Source organism: Rana temporaria, chromosome 6, assembly GCF_905171775.1.
Source record: "Rana temporaria chromosome 6, aRanTem1.1, whole genome shotgun sequence".
Classification (NCBI taxonomy): domain Eukaryota; kingdom Metazoa; phylum Chordata; class Amphibia; order Anura; family Ranidae; genus Rana; species Rana temporaria.
This window is the reverse complement of record NC_053494.1, coordinates 18,168,305-18,191,517: the sequence shown is the minus strand read 5'-3', so window position 1 is coordinate 18,191,517 and position 23,213 is coordinate 18,168,305. Positions and strand designations below refer to the sequence as shown.

At 46.6% G+C, this 23,213-nt stretch overlaps 1 protein-coding gene across 1 annotated transcript in view; it reads left to right on the top strand.

The window, feature by feature from the left end:
• The first annotated feature begins 7,272 nt into the window (after window positions 1–7,272).
• The window catches only part of PDIA2 (protein disulfide isomerase family A member 2), a 35,577-nt gene continuing 19,636 nt past the window's right edge, over window positions 7,273–23,213 (top strand). Inside the window, exons 1-4 of the mRNA XM_040356366.1 lie at window positions 7,273–7,545; window positions 15,414–15,620; window positions 17,749–17,882; window positions 20,657–20,794. Of these exons, the coding sequence (XP_040212300.1) occupies window positions 7,344–7,545; window positions 15,414–15,620; window positions 17,749–17,882; window positions 20,657–20,794 (681 nt within the window). The 5' untranslated portion in view covers window positions 7,273–7,343. The remainder of the gene's footprint in view (window positions 7,546–15,413; window positions 15,621–17,748; window positions 17,883–20,656; window positions 20,795–23,213) is intronic.

Genomic DNA, 23,213 nt, shown 5'->3' with positions numbered 1-23,213 from the left:
GGAGGTGTCAAAAATGAGGCACTTACTTAAAATAAAGGTCACTTTAAAGTGGAGGTTCACCCGCAAATGTTAATTTTTAACATTAGATTGAGGCTCATTTTGTCAAGGGGAATCGGGTGTTTTTTTTTTAAATCAAGCGAAGCAGTACTTACTGTTTTAGAGAGCGATCTTCTCCGCCGCTTCCGGGTATGGTCTGCGGGACTGGGCGTTCCTATTTGATTGACAGGCTTCCGACGGTCGCATACAGCGCATCACGATTTTCCGAAAGTAGCCGAACATCGGCTTCTCGTGACGCGATGTATGCGACCGTCGGAAGACTGTCAATCAAATAGGAACGCCCAGTCCCGAAGATCATACCCGGAAGCGGCGGAGAAGATCGATCTCTAAAACGGTAAGTACTGCTTCGATTTTAAAAAAACTACCCGATTCCCCTTCACAAAATGAGCCTCAATCTAATGTTAAAAAAAAAAAATTCGGGTGAACTCCCGCTTTAAGCCATGGGTGCTCAACCTGTGGCCCTCCAGCTGTTGCAGAACTAAAATTCCCATGAAGCATTGCAAGGCTGACGGCTACAAGCAATGACCCCCCAAAGGCAGAGACATGATGGGACTTGTAGTCCCAGCAGCTGGAGGGCCACAGGTTGAGCGCTGAAGCTTTAAGCCATAATCTGCTATGGAAGCACGTCTCCTTTGCTTGCCAAATGGGCCCCCCTATTCATTTGGGCTGCAGTGATGACTTTGCATATGAAAATAATGCTGAGCAGCACTTCCCTTATCTTTCATTAATGGCTCTGAGGCTCATTATGAATAATTTGGCAGAGAAAAGCGTTTAATGGCCCATTGTAGTTTTTATAGTTATTGATCGAGTCTAAGTACCTAGAGAAGAGGCATTCATTTTTAACTGTCACTGGACTGCCGAAATCGTACCAAACCTCAGTTAAGGAGACCTGGTCATGATTCGACTGATGCAAGCGTCTGCTGATTCATTCTTGGGGCTCATGCCTATGGCTAAATACGAGGGGTCTTCAAAAACATTCTGCACTTTTATAATATAATAAAAATAAAAGTGCGGCAACTTTGTTGAAGAACCCTCTCATGGTTTCCAGGTACAGAAAATAAAATTTGTTCAAAGTCATGAGTAGAAAAGCCTGTCCCCTGCCAGCATACTTCAGAGGAGGATCTTTGCTCTGTGTGGAAGCAGTGGTCTCTCTGCAGGGGTCCAATAAGCCCCCTGCAGGATGGGATGAGGACAGGGGGACAGGATGGGATGAGGACAGGGGGACAGGGTGGGATGAGCACAGGGGGACAGAGCATCTTTTAATTTGGGGGGAGAGGGTGGTATGGGGATATGTGCCGAAGTGTGATTTGATTTTTTGCCGCCCCCCGCAAAAGTGCCGCCCTAGGCCTGGGCCTTGTCGGCCTAGGCCATAATACATCACTGCTGCAAACCGACCCTAAACAACCGCTGCCCCTGAGGGCTTTCACACTGGAGCGGTGCGCTAGCAGGACAGTAATAAAAGTCCTGTTAGCTGCATCTTTGGAGCAGTGTGTAATACCAGTCCTGCCCATTGAGACACCGCGGCTATACCGCCGGCAATGCGCCTCTGCAGAGGCGCTTTGCGGTGGTTTTTAACCCTTTCTCTGTCGCTGGGGGTAAAACCGCCTGAATAGCGCCATGAAATTGGTGGTAAAGTGCCGCTAAAAATAGGGGCGTTTTACCGCCGATCCCGCCCCAGTGTGAAAGAGGCCTTATGTACCTTTTTGGGTGTTGAGCTTTTCATGTCTATAACTGTATTTTGAGACTTTTGTCATGCCCTTTGACACGCACCTGCTTGCTGCATTTAGGGTACCGTTAACAATGATTGGCACTGCAAATGCAAAATGCCACTGTCACGCATTTTGTGAACATGCGCAAAAACGTACGCTGTTGCGCGCATTCCCGACATTCTCAGGTGCCTTGATGAACAGCACATTATTTGGATCGTTAGGACCCAGCTTTGGCTAAACGCTGTTCTGGTAATCGCAGGAGCGCCGTGTTCCTGTGTCGGGCATGAAGCATCAAGAAGACGATTTCGAAGCACTTACACAAATGGCAGAAAAGTGGCGAGGCGAAGCTCCATTTGCAGAGCTCATTATCTCCTGCCTGTGTGCCAAATTACAAGAATAAAAGTAAACAAGGGCTGGAGATGTTACCCGAGAGATCTCCAGCTCTGGGAATAACACAAAAAATTTATTTTATTAGATTGTATTAAATATTGCATTATTGTAATGCTATAGTCCAGTGGTTCTCAACCTGGGGGTCGGGACCCCCTCGGGGGTCAAATGACAATTTGCCAGGGGTCACTGAATCCTGGGATGTTCCTAAAGACTGCACCGCTCTCCCAGCCTTTTCGCAGCCTCCTAGCTGGGCTGTTCCTGGAGCCTTCCACTCAGCCTCTTTGCAGCCGCCCATTCAGTTCACGGTACGGGAGGGGGGCAGAGGCTAGAGGTCAGCTGGCTGTTGAGGAATGTGAAGTGGGTGGGGCTGGGGGAGACCCCCCACCTACCGATTTCATAATAGGTGTCACTGCTACAAGTTCCTACAAAGCTGGAGACACCGTGAAGCCGGAGACACAGTGAGTTAGGCCTCGTACACACGATAGGTTAACCAGAGGACAACGGTCTGAAGGACCGTTTTCATCGGTCAAAACCGATCGTGTGTGGGGCCCATAGGTTATTTAACCATTACTTGCTTTAAAATTTAACCGATGGATTGATAACCGATAGGTCAAAACCGATCGTTATTATGCAAAACCATCGGTTAAAAACCCGCCCATGCTCAGAATCAAGTCGACGCATGCTTGGAAGCATTGAACTTCGTTATTTCCAGCATGTCGTTGCGTTTTACGTCACCGCGTCCTGACACGATCGGTTATTTAACCTATGGTGTGTAGGCGTGACGGACCATCAGTCAGCTTCATCGGTTAACCTAAGACAACGGTGCTTCAGACCTTTGTCCTCTGGTTAACCTATTGTGTGTACAGGGCTTAACACTACCTGTGATTAGAGTTGCCATTAAAATCCCAACTACAGTTCTCAGATCAGCAGATGACCTTGATCAAGAGTACCCAAGTTGGCTGATCAGAACTACCCCCAACAATGCCACTCATCCCAACTCCCCACCAGTACTGCCACTCATCCCATTCCCCCACGCCAGCACTGCCACTCATAACAACTTCCTGCCAGCACTGCCACTTATCCCATTCCCCCCCACCCCCCCCACCAAGGAGTAAGAGAAAAAACAAAAATAGAGAATACATGGAAGGGAGAGGAAAAGAGGGGGGGGTACAAAGGAAAAGGGAGAGAAAGAATAGGAGAACAAGAAAGACGGCTAGAGAGAGGGATAGGGAAAAATACAAGAAATTAGGATAGAGAGAGATAAAGGAAAATAAAGGGGAACAAAGAGAGAGTGGTGCATCCCAAAATGTACCATAAGGGGTTTTAATACTGTACGAGTGAAAGGGACTCTGGGAGCCCTAAATGTCCGTGGGTTAGGGGCGCAAATTACTTGTCTTGCCTTGGGTGCAGGGATGGACTGGCCATTGGGACTACAGTACAGGGAGTTTCCCGGGGGGCCGATGGCTCAGTGGGCCTGCTTCAGTGACAGCAGACCGCCGCCCCCCTCCGCTCCTCTGTCTCTACCTCCCCGCAGAGCTCACCTGGGGGGAACAGAGAATCAGGGGGAGGACCAGAGGAGCAGGGGGGACGACAGAGGAGCATGGGGGAGGGGACAGACAGCTGACTCGACAGCTATGGCCTGGGAGATTCTCACTTCTGCCTAAACTTGTCCCATAAGGGGGGGGCACTGAACTGATTCTTTGCCCCGGGTGAAATAATGTGTAGCTTCCCCACTGGTACTGCCTATAAGAGTACCAGTACCAACCGTTCTACTCTAATAAAGTAGAACGGCTAGTGGCTAGTGAAGGGGGAGAGGGGGCTTGGGTGGGGGGGGTGTGCGGGAGTTGTCCGGCCGCCATGGGAGAGACATGTCAAAATGGGCCAGTCTGGATGAAGTCCAGGGCCAAATTTTTGTCCCAGTCCAGCCCTGCTTGGGTGCCGACTACGAAAATAAGTTTACTGTTAGTGGGTCCCTACAACTTGGGAAATTTTATCAAGGGGTCACGGCACTAGAAGGGTTGAGAACCACTGCTATAGTCCTTATAAAAATCCTTCAACGTGTAAATAAATCCAGCTGGTACAAGTGGCCAATTACCGTATTTATCGGCGTATACCGCGCACTTTTTTGCCCTGAAAATCAGGGCAAAATCGTGGGTGCGTGGTATACGCGGATACCCGCTTTCCCGCGCCGAGTTTTGAATACTGCGCCGACATATACCGAGCGCAGTACACTCGGGTATAGTCGGGCAGTCTCGGCTCCTTCCGCGCTCACGTCCTGGACGTACAGGACGTCAGCGTGAGAGTTGCCGAGCCTGCCCGACAATACACGAGTGTACTGCGCTCTGTATATGTCGGCGCAGTATTCAAACTCGGCGCGGGAAACGAGCGAGGTGGACGCGAGGACGCCGCAGAAGGACGGCAGACCCGACGAAGAGGACACCCGAAGCCGCAGACGGACGCCGGACCCGACGAGGCCGCCGATGGACTCCGCACAAGACACCAAAACTGTAAGTACAAAAAAACTTTTCGCTGCAACTTTAGGGGTGCGCGCTATACGCGGGAGCGCGCTATACCCCAATAAATACGGTATGTCTTTATTTTGGCTTTCTGGACTACAGGAGCGGGAGAGGGTGGAGCAACACTCCTAACCAATCGGTTTTGATTGACTACAAGTGCACTTGGACGTAAAGTCGCTGTAGATACGAGGGGGACAGACAAGGAAAATAAAAAAATAGCATTTTAGCTTGCACATGATTGGATGATAAAATCAGCAGAGCTTCCCTTCATTTCAGATCTACCCCTCAGATTTACAGCGACTGCCAGTGCCGGGACAAGGTCATCCAGCACCCAGAGAGATGCCAAACTTCGCCCCCCCCCCTTTCCCTTAGGGTTAAGGTCAGGGTGCCCCTCATCCATGCAATAAACCATTGCTCCAGGGGCAGCCGTCCCTTCTGCCCACCCCTTGTCCCGGCCCTGGCGACTGCACTTCCAAGTGCACTTGTAGTGCAAGGCGGATTTGCCTTTTGTAAATAAGAGGGGGGGGGGGGGGTTGAGACTTTAAATGAGTCACATATGTGGTATGCCTCCATCCCTAATTCAGAGTACAGACGGGAAGTTGGGACTTTAGATGAGGCCGTAGACATAGTGGAGGTGCATGAATCAAAGTACATATTTATTGATCATACAGAAATGAAAAAAGCATGTCAATTATAAAAAAACACGTAAAAAGGATATTGTAATTAACATCATTCCATACTCGTCCACACATTCATGTGTATGTATGTGTGGACTGCGATGCATAGTAGCCCATTATGCTTTACCTTTGCAGGGAAATAAAGAGGAAGTAAAACCCATCAGGATTTACTTCCTCTTTAAATACGGAGCTCTGTGTAATATTTCAATATAAGTGATGATTCTTAATCCGGTGAGATATTACAGTGGTGTGCTCCTCTCCTTTGTTACTTTTAATAGTTATCTATAGAGATGCTTATAATTACTGAATCAACACATTTCGCTAACAAGTTGCTTCCTCAGGATTTGTGCCATTTGATACTAGATTCAACGGTTATTTATAAAGAGAATTATCGTGGAATAAAGGCTAAAACCACTGCAAATACCAGATCATGCGCAGCCATGCAATGAGAAAAATGACTTTGCTTAGTGAAGGAGTGGTGACTTTAGTTATCCAATCACGTGCAAGCAAAAAAAAACATGATTTTTACTTGCAGGACTGGATGATTGAAGTCAACACAAGTTCACTAATCTAGGTGTTTTTTTCTTTAACTAAAATTTGGGATATTCTTTTACTTTTGGTGATAATGGTCACCAGGACAAATAGGGTAAATCTTCCTAATGGGGGCACAGACAGCAATAGAAACCTGACAACGGTTCTAATCCCTCTCAACTGTATTCAAAACGATTAAAATATATATGTATGTATATATATATATATATATATATATATATATATATATATGTGTGTGTGTGTGTGTGTGTGTATATATATATATATATATATATATATATATATACCTACCTAATATTAGTTCTACTTTAAGATCTGGATTCCTTCCATGACCAGTCGTCTATAAAGTCATATAGCTGGATTCACGTAGGGCGGCGTATTTTTGAGCCGGCGTAGCGTATCGTATTTACGCTACGCCGCCGTAAGTCAGAGAGGCAAGTGCTGTATTCACAAAGCACTTGCCTCCTAAGTTACGGCGGCGTAGCGTAAATGGGCCGGCGTAAGCGCGCCTAATTCAAATTGTGAAGAGGTGGGCGTGTTTTATGTAAATAAACCATGACCCGACGTGATTGAGGTTTTTAACGAACGGCGCATGCGCCGTCCGTGGACATATCCCAGTGTGCATTGCTCCAAAGTACGCCGCAGGGTCTTATTGGATTCGACATGAACGTAAATTACGTCCAGCCCCATTCACAGACGACTTACGCAAACGACGTAAAATTTTCAAAATTCGACGCGGGAACGACGTCCATACTTAACATTGGCTAGGCCAGCTTTTTGTTGGACTAACTTTACGCCTGAAAACGCCTTGCGTAAACGGCGTATCTATACTGCGACGGGCAAGCGTACGTTCGTGAATAGGCGTATCTCGCTGATTTACGCATTCTAGGCGTAAATCAGCGTTCACGCCTCTAGCGGCCAGCGGAACTAGACAGCTAAGATACGACGACGCAGGCCGTTGTATCTTAGCTACATTTAAGTGTATCTCAATTTGAGAATACACTTAAATGTACGACGGCGCAGATTCAGAGTTACGACGGCGTATCTACTGATACGCCGGCTTAACTCTTTGTGAATCTAGCTAATAATCTGACCATGTATCGCTGATCAGGAATCCTCGAATGGGATTACAGGATAAAATGGACAGGTTTTCATTTTCGCTCGCGTTGTAGTAGAATGTTTTGTGTGGTTGAATAGCTGAGCATTTATTCACTTTGCCCTTCAAGATTTGGCAGCTGCCGTCTCGGAGTTTGATAGGTCCAGGTAAATATTTAAACAAACCATAATGTGTGTTCCCAAAGCCAGTAGCAAATTTCCACGAGTGCCGACGAGGTCAGCGTCACGGGCTCTGAGCCTTTATCTGCTGCCCCCGTGTTTACCTCCCTCCTCTGAGCCTTCTACCAGTTCTCCAGACTGACCCTTCTACTCTTCCTCCTCTCACTATGAGGTGGGTCCACCTTCTACTGCTCGGCCTTTTCTCCTTCTGCTGTGTAAGAGCTGAAGACTCCAAAAATGACACTTCTGCCGAGACGTCTAGCGAGGAAAAGAGCGATGACATTCTAGAAGAGGACAACGTGCTGGTCCTGACCACCAAGAACTTCAACAACGCTCTGCAGACCTACAAGTATCTTTTGGTTGAATTTTGTAAGTATCAAGAAGTCATCTTTCCTAATAGACCTCCATGCTACTGGAATCATTTTCTGCATTGCATTCCCAAATTCCTGAAATATTGACCCTGAAGGGAAACTAGATTCCAGGTTTAGGCATTTTTACCGTAATCGCTGTGCTGTGACGCACTGCCACCGCGCACAGCTGCCAATTGGGATGCAGACGATGAGTGGGTGATATAAAGACATGCATGTGCATAGATAACGTGCATCTGGACCATATGTCTGTCCAGATACTTTAGGGGACCCCCACATCTTCTAATTCACCTCAGTAGGCATCTCTGTACAACAGGGGTGCCCAACCTTTTGAAGAGCGAGGGCCACTTAAGCGACTTGGTAACCGGTCGCGGGCCACAATGAACGGAGCCCACTCTACTTATTTTTCTTAGCAGATCGGATTGGAGGTAGGCGTTTGTGAATGGACACAAGTCCATTTACATTTGCTACTCCTTAGAGGTGAATGGAGGGTCCAATTGGGTCGGACTGACTGTATGAAAAGGGGCCTATGGCTGCTTTCACACCGATGCGCTGTTGTTTTCCAGCACTGCGGGTGCAGCACAGTTCACCTGGGGCTTTCCTGCAGGTTAGCTGCACTTTGCCATAGACTTCTATTATATGCTGTAGGTGAGGCGCACTTTCAGAAATCACAACAAACTCGCACGTAACAGAAGTCTTTTTGCCGCGTACACGCGATCATTTTTCAGCATGTAGAAAAAACAACGTTTTTCCAACTTCATCATTAAAACGACGTTGCCCACACACCATCGTTTTTTAAAAATGCTCTAGCAAAGCGCGGTGACGTACAACACGTATGACGGCACTATAAAGGGGAAGTTCCATGCGGATGACGCCACCCTTGGGGCTGATTTTGTGTTAGTAAAAGACGATTTGCGCTTTTCTGTCTGTTACAGCGTGATGAATGTGCTTACTCCATTACGAATGGTAGTTTTACCAGAACGAGCGCTCCCGTCTCATAACTTGCTTCTGAGCATGCGCAGGTTTTTTACGTCGTTTTAGCCCACACACGATCATTTTTTACAACCCGAAAAACGACATAGTTTTGAAACGACGTTAAAAAAATGCAGCATGCTCGGAATTTTTTTTTTTCGTTTTTCAGAACCTGAAAAACGATGTGCAGCCCACACACCATCATTTTAAATGACGTTTTTTAAAAACAATGTTTTTTTCATGCCGAAAAATGATCGTGTGTACGCGGCATATGGCTCAGTGCAGGTGACCCACGCTGCTCTACACCTGCGGGTCAGTTTGAAAGCCTGGTAATCACTGCAGAACAGATATGCCCATATATACCCTGTGATTTTAGTAATAAACTTGCCTGTAATAATAGTATAGAGCAGAGCAGGAGGTCGCGGGCCACATCAGAGGGCTCCACGGGCCACATCGGAGGGCTCCACGGGGCCACATCGGAGGGCTCCACGGGGCCACATCGGAGGGCTCCACGGGGCCACATCAGAGGGCGCCACGGGCCACATCAGAGGGCTCCACGGGCCACTGGTTAGGCACCCTTGCTATACAAGGTGGCAGCGGGTCCCGGGAGAGTGATTACGCAGACTCTGTGTGCTGCATGCCCATGTGCATGAAGTTGTACTATTGTCAAACCATGCATTTGGATTATATTTTTGTCTCTATAGGGCAGTGATGGGGAACCTTGGCACCCCAGATGTTTTGGAACTACATTTCCCATGATGCTCATGCACTCTGTAGTGTAGTGGAGCATCATGGGAAATGTAGTTCCAAAACATCTGGGGTGCCAAGGTTCGCCATCACTGCTATAGGTTAACCAACTTTCCTCTGCCTTACTACACAAAGCTCCAAAATCTTTCTCTCTAGGTCCCCTTGTCTATATCGTGAGTTTGATTTACTAAAAAAAGTAGAACATGTTCACTTTCAAAGTGAAGTTTTATGTACTTTAGTGAATGTAAAGGATAACCAATCATGTAAGGGGAAAAAAAGAACTGGATTTTTGCTTGCACGTGATTGGATGGTTTAAATCGGCACAACTTCACCTTATTTACTATGGGCGTTATTTACAAAAGGCAAATCCACTTTGCACTACAAGTGTAAAGTGCACTTGAAATTGCACTTGGATGTGCAGTCGCTGTAAATCTGAGGGGAAGATCTGAAATGATGGGGAAGCTCTGCTGATTTTATCATCCAATCATGTGCAAGCTAAAATGCTGTTTTTTATTTTCCTTGCATGTCCCCCTCGGATCTACAGCGACTGCACTTCCAAGTGCAACTTGTAGTGCAAAGTGGAATTGCCTTTAGTAAATCACCCGCAATGTGAAGTAAAAAATTTACTTTGCAAATGGAAAAAAAAAACTTGGTTAACTTGGTGAAAACTTCAATCACCCAATCGTGTGCAAGAGAAGAAAGTTTTAATTTTTGTGTTATTTTTTTTTTTTTTTCATTTTTTTTTTTTCTTTGCACATGATAACTGAAGTCACCACTACTTTACCTCTTCCACTTAGCCAAGTGATTTTTTCGCTTTGCAAAATGAATTTTTACTTTGTTTAGTGAATGATGTTAAGTTGTGTTGACTTTGGTCATCCAATCATGTGCAAGCAAAAACCCTTTTTTTTTTTTTTTTTTTTTTTTTTATATTTTGCTTGCGCATAATTGGGTATTTCCAGTAATTTTACCATTTATTCCTCCATAAGTAAAACTTTACTTTACATGAAAAATCATTTAGCTCAATTAATGGGGTGGAACAAAGGGGTAAAATCACTCTGAAAATACCCAATCATGTGCATAAAAAAAAAAAATGCGTTTTTGCTTGCACCAAGAAAAAACTTTTTTTTTTTTTTGCTTGCACATGATTGGACAATTGAAGTCAGCACAACTTTACCTTATTCACTAAGCTAAGTACAAATTCACTTTGCAAAGAGAAAAAACACTTAAAGGGGAGTTCCGGCCACAATTTCACTTTTTAAATATAAATACCCCTGTAATACACAAGCTTAATGCATTCTAGTAAAGTTAGTCTGTAAACTAAGGTCCGTTTTGTTAGGTTGTTACAGCATTTAGACACTTTATAAAATAGAAATTGACTGGGGCCATCTTAAGTGTGGGCATCATGAAGCCAGACTGTATGACTTTCTGGATTTCAGCCTTGCAGATCTCGCACATGCTCAGTGCTGCACAAGCAGTGTAATAGGTTTCAACGGACTTGTAATAAACGAACCGTTTGTCCGTAGGTGTGAAAGGTCCCTAAAAGTGACCCAATTTTTTTTCAAAAGGACAGTGTCAGAATTTAAAAAAAAAAAAGTAGGAAAAAAAAAGCGCCCTGTCCCGCCGAAACTCACACGCCGAATTGAACGCATACCTAAGGCTCGCCCACATATAAAAAAAAGGTGTTCAAACCACACATGTGAGGTATCGCCGCGATTGGTAGAGCAAGAGCAATAATTCTAGCCCTAGACCTCCTCTGTAACTCAAAACTGGTAATCTGTAGACATTTTTAAACGTTGCCTAAGGAGATTTTTAAGGGTAAAAGTTTGTCAATTGTCGCCATTTCACGAGCGGGCGCAATTTTGAAGTGTGCCATGTTGGATATTAATTTATTCGGCGTAACATTATCTTTCACAATATAAAAAAAATTGGGCTAACTTTACTCTTGTCTTATTTTTTTATTAAAAAAAGTGAATTTTTTCCAAAAAGTTTGCATTTTGGCCTCCATTCGCAGCCTCAGAAATTGAGGCCGTACTTCAAATAATTCACATTTACAGATCAGGTCTCCGGATATAGAAGAATTTTCTTTAGAAGAAGTTCCTCCTTAGGCAACGTTTAAAAAAAAAAATATCAAACCTTTTTGCTGAGTGGGGAAAGGAGCCTTTCATTGATTCTGTGGGAAGCTGACAGGTGAGCGACATTCTATGAAGGCCAATTGCCAGCCCCCACCCCCGCCCATCCCCCAACCTCAGGTGTACATTTTCCCAGCAGTGACATAACAACGGCAGAGGGTTTCGCTTGCAGAATTCTCCATACGTCTCTAAAGCTCTGACAGCCTTGAGGACGACCATTCTCAGCCTGGGTCTTGTTTCTCTACAGGGGTTTGAGGGGTTCTTTGGCCTGTGCTTGATTGACCTCCCATCAGAGGCGTTGCTAGGGGGGTGCGGTCCGCACCGGGTGACACCCGCTAGAGGGGTGACACCATCCCGTTTTTTTTGTTTTTGTTTTTTGTATTTGTTTTTTTTAGCTGACATGCCCAGCCTGCCCTGTACCACCCCAAACAGCCCTATACCACCCCAGCCTGCCCTGTACCCCCCCTCAAACAGCCCTGTACCACCCCAGCCTGCCCTGTACCACCCAGCCTGCACTGTGCCACCACAGCCTGACCTGTACCACCCCAACCTTTCCCATGCCACCCCAACTTGCCCTGTGCCACCCTAACTTGCCCTGTACCACTCCAATCTGCCCTATGCCACCATAACTTGCCCTATACCACCCCAAACTGCCCTATGCCACCCTAACTTGCACTATACTACCCCAACCTGCCCTGTACCACCCTAACTTGCCCTATACCACCCCAACCTGCCCTTAGCAACCCTAACTTGCCCTATACCACCCCAAACTACCCTATATCACCCCAGCATGCCCTATACCACCTTAATCTGTCCTATACCACCCCACTACACCAACCTGCCACTATACCACTCTATACTACCCTAACCTGCCACTATACTGCCCTATACTATCATTTACAGGGGCTGGTTTGGGGTGCGCCCCGTGCCCGTGCGCTGCCTGCTTGGTGCTGGGCAGCCTAGACAGAGGGGGGGTGACACCATGTTTTACCGGACCGGGTGACACCAACCCTAGTGACGCCACTGTCTCCCATCTGATGGTGTCTGTATAGTTCATGGGCCAATCTCACATGAAGGAGCCAACAAACATGACGCCAATGATCTTTTTATTAACTGTCTGTATTGGGGTATTCTGACCACCAATGTAAGGGCAGCATTTTCCCTACTGACCACCAATGTAAGGGGCTTTCTTCCCACTGATCACCAATGTAAGGAACATTCTTCCCACTGATCACCAATGTAAGGATCATTCTTCCCACTGATCACCAATGTAAGGAACATTCTTCCCACTGATCACCAATGTAAGGAGCATTCTTCTCACTGATCACCAATGTAAGGGACATTCTTCTCACTGATCACCAATGTAAGGGACATTCTTCCCACTGATCACCAATGTAAGGGACATTCTTCTCACTGATCACCAATGTAAGGGACATTCTTCCCACTGATCACCAATGTAAGGAACATTCTTCCCACTGATCACCAATGTAAGAGACATTCTTCCCACTGATCACCAATGTAAGAGACATTCTTCCCACTGATCACCAATGTAAGAGACATTCTTCCCACTGATCACCAATGTAAGGGGCATTCTTCCCACTGATCACCAATGTAAGGGACATTCTTCCCACTGATCACCAATGTAAGGGACATTCTTCTCACTGATCACCAATGTAAGGAACATTCTTCTCACTGATCACCAATGTAAGGAACATTCTTCTCACTGATCACCAATGTAAGGGACATTCTTCCCACTGATCACCAATGTAAGGAACATTCTTCCCACTGATCACCAATGTAAGGAACATTCTTCCCACTGATCACCAATGTAAGGAACATTCTTCCCACTGACCACCAATGTAAGGGACATTCTTCCCACTGATCACCAATGTAAGGAACATTCTTCTCACTGATCACCAATGTAAGGAACATTCTTCCCACTGATCACCAATGTAAGGAGCATTCTTCTCACTGATCACCAATGTAAGGGACATTCTTCCCACTGATCACCAATGTAAGGAACATTCTTCTCACTGATCACCAATGTAAGGGGCATTCTTCCCACTGATCACCAATGTAAGGGACATTCTTCCCACTGATCACCAATGTAAGGGACATTCTTCCCACTGATCACCAATGTAAGGGACATTCTTCTCACTGATCACCAATGTAAGGGGCATTCTTCCCACTGATCACCAATGTAAGGGACATTCTTCCCACTGATCACCAATGTAAGGGACATTCTTCCCACTGATCACCAATGTAAGGAACATTCTTCCCACTGATCACCAATGTAAGGAGCATTCTTCTCACTGATCACCAATGTAAGGGGCATTCTTCCCACTGATCACCAATGTAAGGGGCATTCTTCTCACTGATCACCAATGTAAGGAACATTCTTCTCACTGATCACCAATGTAAGGAACATTCTTCCCACTGATCACCAATGTAAGGAACATTCTTCCCACTGATCACCAATGTAAGGAACATTCTTCCCACTGATCACCAATTAACTGATTTTAGCAGAGGCCTAAAAATAATTTCAAGGGTGAAAGAAGGCTTCTTTCAGTGGCGGATGGAGCTCAATATTTTGGGGAAGGCTAACAAACCTCCCCCCCCTCACTTGCACTACCTCCATCAATTCTTCTAGGTACACTTACACACAGTTTTTGAAGGAACTCGGCAGGTTGATTGTTCCAAACATCTTGGGGAACTAAGCCCAGATCTTCTTTTGATGTCGGCTGCCTTGAATCTTTCCGTCTCTTCATGTAATCCCAGACTGACTTGATGTTGAGATCAGGGCTCTGTGGGAATCAAACCATTACTTCCAGGACTCCTTGTTCTTTACGCTGAAGATAGTTGTTAATGACATCAGCTGTATGTTTGGGGTCGTTGTCCTGCTGCAGAATAAATTTGGGGCCAATCGCACACCTCCCTGATGCTATGGCGTGATGAGTAAATAGGTGAGTGCGTTCCACTGAACTGGAAACCGGAAGTCCTATACCGCTACAGATGTCACGTGTGGCGCACCATGCCCCGATACGTTTCGTCTGTGTTGAAGTCCTCAGGAGGCAGTGCTCACATACTCCATATCCTACTGCAGGTGGTGAGTAGAAGAGGAACATTAAAGGTGGATGGCATAATATAAATCTATATTAGCGTGGGGGGCGGTTGACAGTATCCCGGGATCTGGAGACCTGTAGCCACATTCAGAGAGACTTAGTCTGACGTATCAGTAGATACGCCAGCCTAAGTCAGAATTTACGTTGACGCTAATTTAAGCGTATTCTGGTAACCAGATATGCTTAAATTAGGCTCAGATACGAGCAGCGTAAGTGTCTTACACCCTCGTATCCTAAAGTGTAATTTTTAGGCTGACCGCTAGGTGGCGCTTCCATTGCGGTCGGCGTAGAATATGTAAATCACTAGATACGCCTATTCACGAACGTACACCCGGCCGACACAGTACAGATACGCCGTTTACGTAACGCATTAGCGGCCTAAAGTTATTCCATCAAATAGATGGAATAGTAATGTTAAGTTTGGCCGCCGTTCCTGCATCGAAATTCGTAAATTTTACGTCGTTTGCGTAAGTCGTCCGTGAATAGGGATTTACGTCGTTTACGTCCACGTCGAAATCAATAGGCCCGTGTGGCGGACTTAGCCGCAATGCACACTGGGAAATGTAGGCGCCCGGCGCATGCGCAGTTAATAAAAAACGTCAATCACGTCGGGTCAAGCCTCATTATCATACAACACGCCCCCTCAGACAAATTTGAATTAGGCGCCCTTACGCCCGCCCGCTTTAGGCTACGCCACCGTAACTTAGCAGGCAAGTACATTGTGAATCATGTACTTGCCTCGCTAACTTACGGCGGCGTAGCTTAAATGCCATAAACTACGCCGCCGCAAGTATGCGCTCGCCATCCTGAATCTAGCTAATAATGTACCGTGTTGTCATAGGGGCAGGAGCGCCTCCCCAGGCTGCTGTATGTGACCATCTATGTCTTATCAATTGCAGATGCACCATGGTGTGGCCACTGCCAGGAACTCGCCCCCAAGTACAGCCAGGCGGCGGAGATCCTGAAGAACACAACATCAGAGGCCCGGCTCGCCAAAGTGGACGCTACAGTGGAAAATGAATTGGGCGAAGAATTTGGAGTCAAGGGCTACCCCACCATCCTATTCTTTAGGGATGGGAGCAGAACCAGTCACATTGACTTTGGAGGTAACGTAACACTGCAGTGATATCATCGCCTGGGAACTTTTGAAAATGGAAATTTCTGAGAATGGGGGGCAGTGATAGGTGGTGGGTGGGGCTTATAGCAGCACAAGTAGTGCAACAAATGGTGGGTGTGGCAAATTTGCAGGAGAGGCTTAAAACTTAAGCATGGGTACAGAGTAGTTACCCTATATTGTCAAAAGTATTGGGACACCTGTCTTTACATGAACTTTAATGGCATCCCAGTCTTAGTCCGTAGGGTTCAATATTGAGTTGGCCCCGCCCTTTACAGCTATAACAGCTTCAACTCTTCTGGGAAGACTGTCCACAAGGTTTAGGAGTGTGTCTATGGGAATGTTTGACCATTCTACCAGAAGCACATTTGTGAGGTCAGGCACTGATGTGGACAAGAAGGCCTGGCTCACAGTCTACACTCGAATTCATCCCAAAGGTGTTCTATCGGGTTGAGGTCAGGACTCTGTGCAGGCCAATCATGTTCTTTCACCCTAAACTCGCTCATCCATATCTTTATGGACCTTGCTTTGTGCACTGGTCCAAATCATTATGGTGTGGGGGTTGTTATTCAGGGGTTGGGCTTGGCCCCTTAGTTCCAGTGAAGGGAACTCTTAAGGCGTCAGAATACCAAGACATTTTGGACAATTTCATGCTCCCAACTTTGTGGGAAGAGTTTGGGGACGGCCCCTTCCTGTTCCAACATGACTGCACACCAGTGCACAAAGCAAGGTCCATAAAGACATGGATGAGCGAGTTTGGGGTGGAGGAACTTGACTGGTCTGCACAAAGTCCTGACCTCAACCGAATGGAACATCTTTGGGGTGAATTAGAGAGACAACTAGGTTGTTGTTGTTGTTGTTGTTGTTGTTGTTGTTTGGTGGGGTTGGTTGGTGGGAATGTTTTGTGCGTTTTGAGTTTTTGTTTGAAATTGGAAATATAATAAAAAATCATTTAATAAAAAAAAAAGAGAGACTGTGAGTCAGGCCTTCTTGTCCAACATCAGTGCCTGACCTCACAAATCCGCTTCTGGAAGAATGGTGAAACATTCCCATAGACACACTCCTAAACCTTGTGGATGGCCTTCCCAGAAGAGTTGAAGCTGTTATAGCTGCTAAGGGCGGGGCCAACTCAATATTGAACCCTACAGACTAAGACTGGGATGCCATTAAAGTTCATGTGCGTGTAAAGGCAGGCGTCCCAATACTTTTGGCAATATAGTGCAGATATTTCCACATTGAGGCCCGGATTCACAGAGAATCGCGTATCTTTGTGCGGGCGTAACGTATCCTATTTACGTTACGCCTCCGCAACTTTTACAGGCAAGTGCCGTATTCTCAAACGAAAGTTGCGGCGGCGTAGCGTAAATAGGCCGGCGTAAGCCCGCCTAATTCAAATGTGGTAGATGTGGGCGTGTGTTATGTAAATTTTAGGTGACCCCACGTAAATGACCCTTTTTACGAACGGCGCATGCGCCGTCCGTGAAAGTATCCCAGTGCGCATGCTCCAAATTAACCCGCAAGAAGCCAATGCTTTCGACGTGAACGTAAAGGACTCCCAGCCCTATTCGCGAACGACTTACGCAAACAACGTAAAAAAACTTTCAAAATTCGACGCGGGAACGACGTCCATACTTAACATTGGTACGCCGCATATAGCAGGGGTAACTTTACGCCGGGAAAAGCCTAATGTAAACGGCGTAACTGTACTGCGTCGGCCGGGCGTACGTTCGTGAATTCGCGTATCTAGCTGATTTACATATTTTGACGCGTAAATCAGCGTACACGCCCCTAGCGGCCAGCGTAAATATGCAGTTATGATCCGACGGCGTAAGATACTTACGCCGGTCGGATCTAATACAAATCCATGCGTAACTGATTCTAAGAATCAGGCGCATAGATACGACGGCTCGGACTCAGAGTTACGACGGCGTATCTGGAGATACACCGGTGTAACTCGTACCTGAATCCGGACCTCAGTATCTCTCCCCCAGCCTGACACAAGGAGACCACGCCAACACTACACAGTGCCCCCTGGTGGGAACTGATCAGAAGACACCAGCGTTGCGTAATACCATCCATTGCATTCTGGATTGAAGTCCGTTTCTGATTTTCCCTCCTAGGCCGAAGAAACCCGGACGGAATTGTCAATTGGATTCTGAGAAGAATGGAGTCCTCCACCATTTTAATTGAAACGGCCGCCGAGACAGAAGAATTCATCAAATCCCATGAGTTTTCTGTGATCGCCTTCTTCCAGGTTGGTCACCCCGGGCATGTCAGTCACCCCGGGCATGTCAGTCACCCCGGGCATGTCAGTCACCCCGGGCATGTCAGTCACCCCGGGCATGCATGTCGGTCACCCCGGGCATGCATGTCGGTCACCCCGGGCATGCATGTCGGTCACCCCGGGCATGCATGTCGGTCACCCCGGGCATGCATGTCGGTCACCCCGGGCATGCATGTCGGTCACCCCGGGCATGCATGTCGGTCACCCCGGGCATGTCGGTCACCCCGGGCATGTCAGTCACCCCGGGCATGTCAGTCACCTTGGGCATGTCAGTATTGGGCGATGTCACCATGTTCAAGAACCCACCCAGAATGTGCCGCTTCTCATTCTGAAAATGCTTGTTGCCTGGCAGTCATCCTCTCATACTTTCAGGCAAAGCTTACAGAAAAGGAACATCTGACATTTCTGATCTCTATGCTTAAAGTGGATCTTCAGTAATTTTTTCATCTTTCCATTTATTAAAGGGGTTGGAAAGGTAAAAAAAAAAATTCCCTAAATAGCTTCCTTTACCCTAGTGCAGTCCTCCTTCACTTACCTCATCCTTCCATTTTGCTTTTAATGTCCTTATTTCTTCTGAGAAATCCTCACTTCCTGTTCTTCTGTCTGTAACTCCACACAGTAATGCAAGGCTTTCTCCCTGGTGTGGAGTGTCGTGCTCGCCCCCTCCCTCTGACTACAGGAGAGTCAGGACGCTCTCTACGTTGCAGATAGAGAAAGGAGCTGTGTGTTAGTGGGCGTCCTGACTCTCCAGTAGCCCAAGGGAGGGGGCGAGCACGACACTCCACACCAGAGAGAAAGCCTCGTATTACTGTGTGGAGTTACAGACAGAAGAACAGGAAGTGAGGATTTCTCAGAAGAAATAAGGACATTTAAAAGCAAAATGGAAGGATGAGGTAAGTGAAGGAGGACTGCACTAAGGTAAAGGAAGCTATTTAGGAAAACAAATTGTACCTTTACAACCCCTTTAAATCTTCTGCCCTTGTTATTGTTGTTTTTTTAACTTTGGATAGTAAAACATATTTTTCCTGCCAGTAAATCCCTTATACAGCCCACTTCCTGTTTCATGTCTGGTCATTAGTCTAGGCTTATGACATCATGCACAGCTCTCTCTCACTCTTGTGAGAGTTTGCCAGGCAGGGGGGGGGGGGGGGTCATTAGAGGGCCAATGAGAGCTGCCGAGCTGGAGGCGTGCCTCTGTGTGTCTGTGTAAACCCAGGAAGTGAACAGGCAGCAGCTTCACATGCCCACAGTTAAAATGGCTGCAGCCAGACTCAGTGGAGGGAGATTTCTGAAGCATGTTTGGCAAGTACATTAACAGAATATATAAAATTATATGCAAAGTGGTTGGAGGGAAGCTTCAGAATGGCAAAGTTGTTTTTATTACAAATTATGTGAGCAGACTGCAGTTCCTCTTTAAGGTAAGCGACTTAGAAAGTACTGAGATTGGACGGTCATGTACACAGCCAGGCAACTAGCATTTTCAGGAAGGGGTCAGCAGTGGTAATGACCTTTACATATACTCAGTATAATGACTGGCCCCAGGTGATACTCAGAGATAAAACAAATCCTCCTACATAAGTCTATTTGCAGTCTTCTCTTCTACACAGCTCTTAAAACTGCAGAATGTATACAGCTTGTCTGAGCTTCTAGATAACGGAGTGGATATAGGGTTGCCAAACGTCCGGGATTCACCCGGACAGTCCGGGTTTTGAATCATGTGTCCAGGTTTCAGGCGGACTGAAACCCGGACACCTTATTCAGACCGGTCTGTGGCTCCCCAAGTAACCAAGATAGTCACACACAAATCTGTTGCCGTCCGGGAGCTGTGGGTGGCTGTTCGGCATTACTGGGGGGGGCAGGGCGATGACATCAGCAAGAGCAATTTGGCCACACCCACTGTTCACTGCGGCACGCTATGCGCACCGCAGTACTACTCTCCTTGGGGCACCCAAAGGTGTCACAGGCCGCTAAAGTGTTTGGGTTTGGCTTGATGAAGGTGGCAACCCTAAGCGGGGAGCAGGGGCGGACTGACAAATCATGGGGCCCCCGGGCAATAGAAGATTATGGGGCCCCCGGGCAATAGAAGATTATGGGGCCCCCAGGCAATAGAAGATTATGGGGCCCCCGGGCTTACAGATGGCCACCACGCCAGGAGGCATTAGAGAGGCGGGCAGCTAAAATCACGGGATTTTCACATCAAAAGCATGTCGGTTTCGGACATATCAGGGACAGATGTAAAAAAAACACAGATTTTTACATACTGTTCCTTGTTTTACTGAGCCTGGCAACCCTGATGGGGCCCCCTAGTGGCATGGGGCCCTCGGGCAGTGCCCGAGTGACTCAATGGTCAGTCCGCCCCTGGCGGGGAGCTGATGCCACACTCTGCAGAGCTTAGTGAACTGATTGGAGGGAAAGGACCCCCCGCCCCCCCATCACGCAGGAAGCTGAGGCTGTCAATCACAGGCTGTGTGCTGGAGGTCCCTCCCCCGACACCTCTTTAGCTCTTGGTCAAAAGTGACTCATGCAGATAGCAGAGGAATGAATTAGCAGAGAAAAATTGCAGTTAGTGCTCTGGACTCAGGCTACTTCACACTATAGAGGGATAGGCTTTGTTCATATTTCATGTCTGACGTTTACAACCACTTTAAGAAAGATTTACTTGTGGAGTAACTTTAAGAAATCGATCTGTGCGAATCGACATGTCCTTGAGTCTCATGAAGTGGATTCTGCTTCTCCCCCCCCAGGACCCTGAAGACGCCGATCTGAAGATCTTTCAGGAAGTTGCCGCCACCGCTGAGGATTTCACCTTCGCCATCACACATAAGAAAGAATTATTGGAGAAGTTCGGGGTCACTGAAGACGTCGTCCTCTTCTTCACCAAGGTACAACCTTCTCTCTTTTCTGTAAACAATTTCTGTCCGGGGAAATTTATCATTTTTTCACACGTGTTAAAATCAGCTTGGAAATGAATTTCGATTTCGTTTTAGTCTTAGTCTTAGGACTAAAATTGCATTTTAATTTTAGTGGCATTTTAGTCTTCTGCAATTGTTTTAGTTTTAGTCGTATTTAGTCAACTAAGGTCTAGATTCACGTAGGGCGGCTTTACGTTGCGCAGGCGTAGCGTATCTTATTTACGCTACGCTGCGTAAACAGAGAGGCAAGTGCTGTATTCACAAAGCACTTGCGTCCTAAGTTACGGCGGCGTAGCGTAAATCGGCCGGCGTAAGCGCGCGTAATTCAAAGTAGGCAGGTCGTGGGCGTGTTGTATTTAAATTAAGCGTGACCCCATGTAGATGCATGGTGGAACGAACGGCGCATGCTCAGTATCACGTCATATTTACGCCCAAAGATACGCCAGGCTCAATGCCTGTGACGTGAACGTAACCTACGCACAGCCCCATTCACATACGACTTACGTAAACGACGTAAAAAGATACGCTTGTTCCGACGTCCATACCTTGCACCTAGAGACCTGCTTTATCTTTACGCCGGCGTATGTCTTACGTAAACGGCGTAACTAATTGCGACGGGCGTACGTACATTCGTGAATCGGCGTATCTTGCTCATTTACATATTCGACGCGGAAATCAACGGAAGCGCCACCTAGCGGCCAGCGTAAATATGCACCCCAATATACGACGGTGTAGGAGACTTACGCCGCTCGTATCTTGGCCAAATCTATGCGTAACTGATTCTATGAATCAGGCGCATAGATACGACGGCGGCCATTCGGACTTACGCCGGCGTATCTGGAGATACGCCGTCGTAAGTCTTTGAGAAGCTGGGCCTAAATGTCCACACAAAATATCCTACGTTTTAGTCGACTAAAATCTCCAGCACATTTTAGTCGACTAAAGCCTCGTACACACGGTCGGACTTCAAACAAACTTTTCCGTAGATCTTTGTTTGCAGGGAGTTGGCCGGGCACACCCATAACATACACACGTATAGACTTTTCTGCAAACTGTCCCAAAACTTTCCCAACATCACATGTTTTTTTCTGCTCTTTACCGCCACCCTTTGGTCAACTTCTGCTGTTGTTGGTTGATTTTAACATTGGTTCTGGGCATGTGTATTTGTACTTCGGACAAAAGTCCGATGGATTTCTGTACACACGATAGGACTTTGCACCGTAGGACTTTTGTTGCTGAAATATTATTTTGTTTGCAGAGCGATGAAAACCGAAAAAGTTTGTCCGATGTAGCGTACACACGGTCGGATTTTTTTGAAAACTTTCTCATTTTGAAGTTTTGTTGTCAAAAAGTCTGACCGTGTGTATGGGGCTTAAAACTCATTTTAGTCGTCTAAAATCGAAATGCCGCGTACACACGATCGTTTCCCGGGTTGTAAAAAACAAAGTTTTTTTTTTAGCCCTGGTTCACACTGGGTACGATTTGGAACGATTTGAGATGCGATTTGACATGTCAAATCGCATCTCAAATCGGCGGCAATTGTCGGCAATGGCACTGTCCTAATCAGTGCGACGCCGCATCTGCGATTTCAAAAAGTAGTTCCTGTACTACTTTTTGCGATTTCGGGCCGTGATTTACATTAAATTGCGGCCGAAATCGCGGCAAAATCGCGGCCGCGAAATCGTGGTAAAATCGCGCATTTTACCGCGATTTTGAATTCGCAGCAGTGTGAACCGAGTCGTCTAAAATCTAAATGCCGCGTACACACGATCGTTTCCCGGGTTGTAAAAAATAACTTTTTTTTTTAATGTCATTAAAAAACGATGGTGTGTGGGCTTCAGAGCATTTTTTCGGGTTCTGAAAAACGGGCACATTTTTTTTCGAACATGCTCTATTTTTTCACAACATTTTAAACCATGTCGTTTTTCGGGTTGTAAAAAATGATCGTGTGTGGGCTTTAACGACGTGAAAAACCTGCGCATGCTCAGAAGCAAGTTATGAGACGGGAGCGCTCGTTCTGGTAAAACTACCGTTCATAATGGAGTAAGCACATTCATCACGCTGTAACAGACAGAAAAGCGCGAATCGTCTTTTACTCACACGGAATCGGCTAAAGCAGCCCCAAGGGTGGCGCTAATCCGAATGGAACTTCCCCTTTATAGTGCCGTTGTACGTCACCGCGCTTTGCTAGAGCATTTTTTTTCCACGATCGTGTGTAGGCAAGGCCGGTTTAATGATCGGGTTGAAAAAAACGTAGTTTTTTCTAGAGCCTGAAAAACGTTGTTTTTTACAACCAGAAAAATGATCGTGTGTACGCGCCGTCTGGTATTGCCTGGATTACATCGGAGGTTCATGTTTGTTTGGAGATTTTGGTTGGCTGATATTGTAC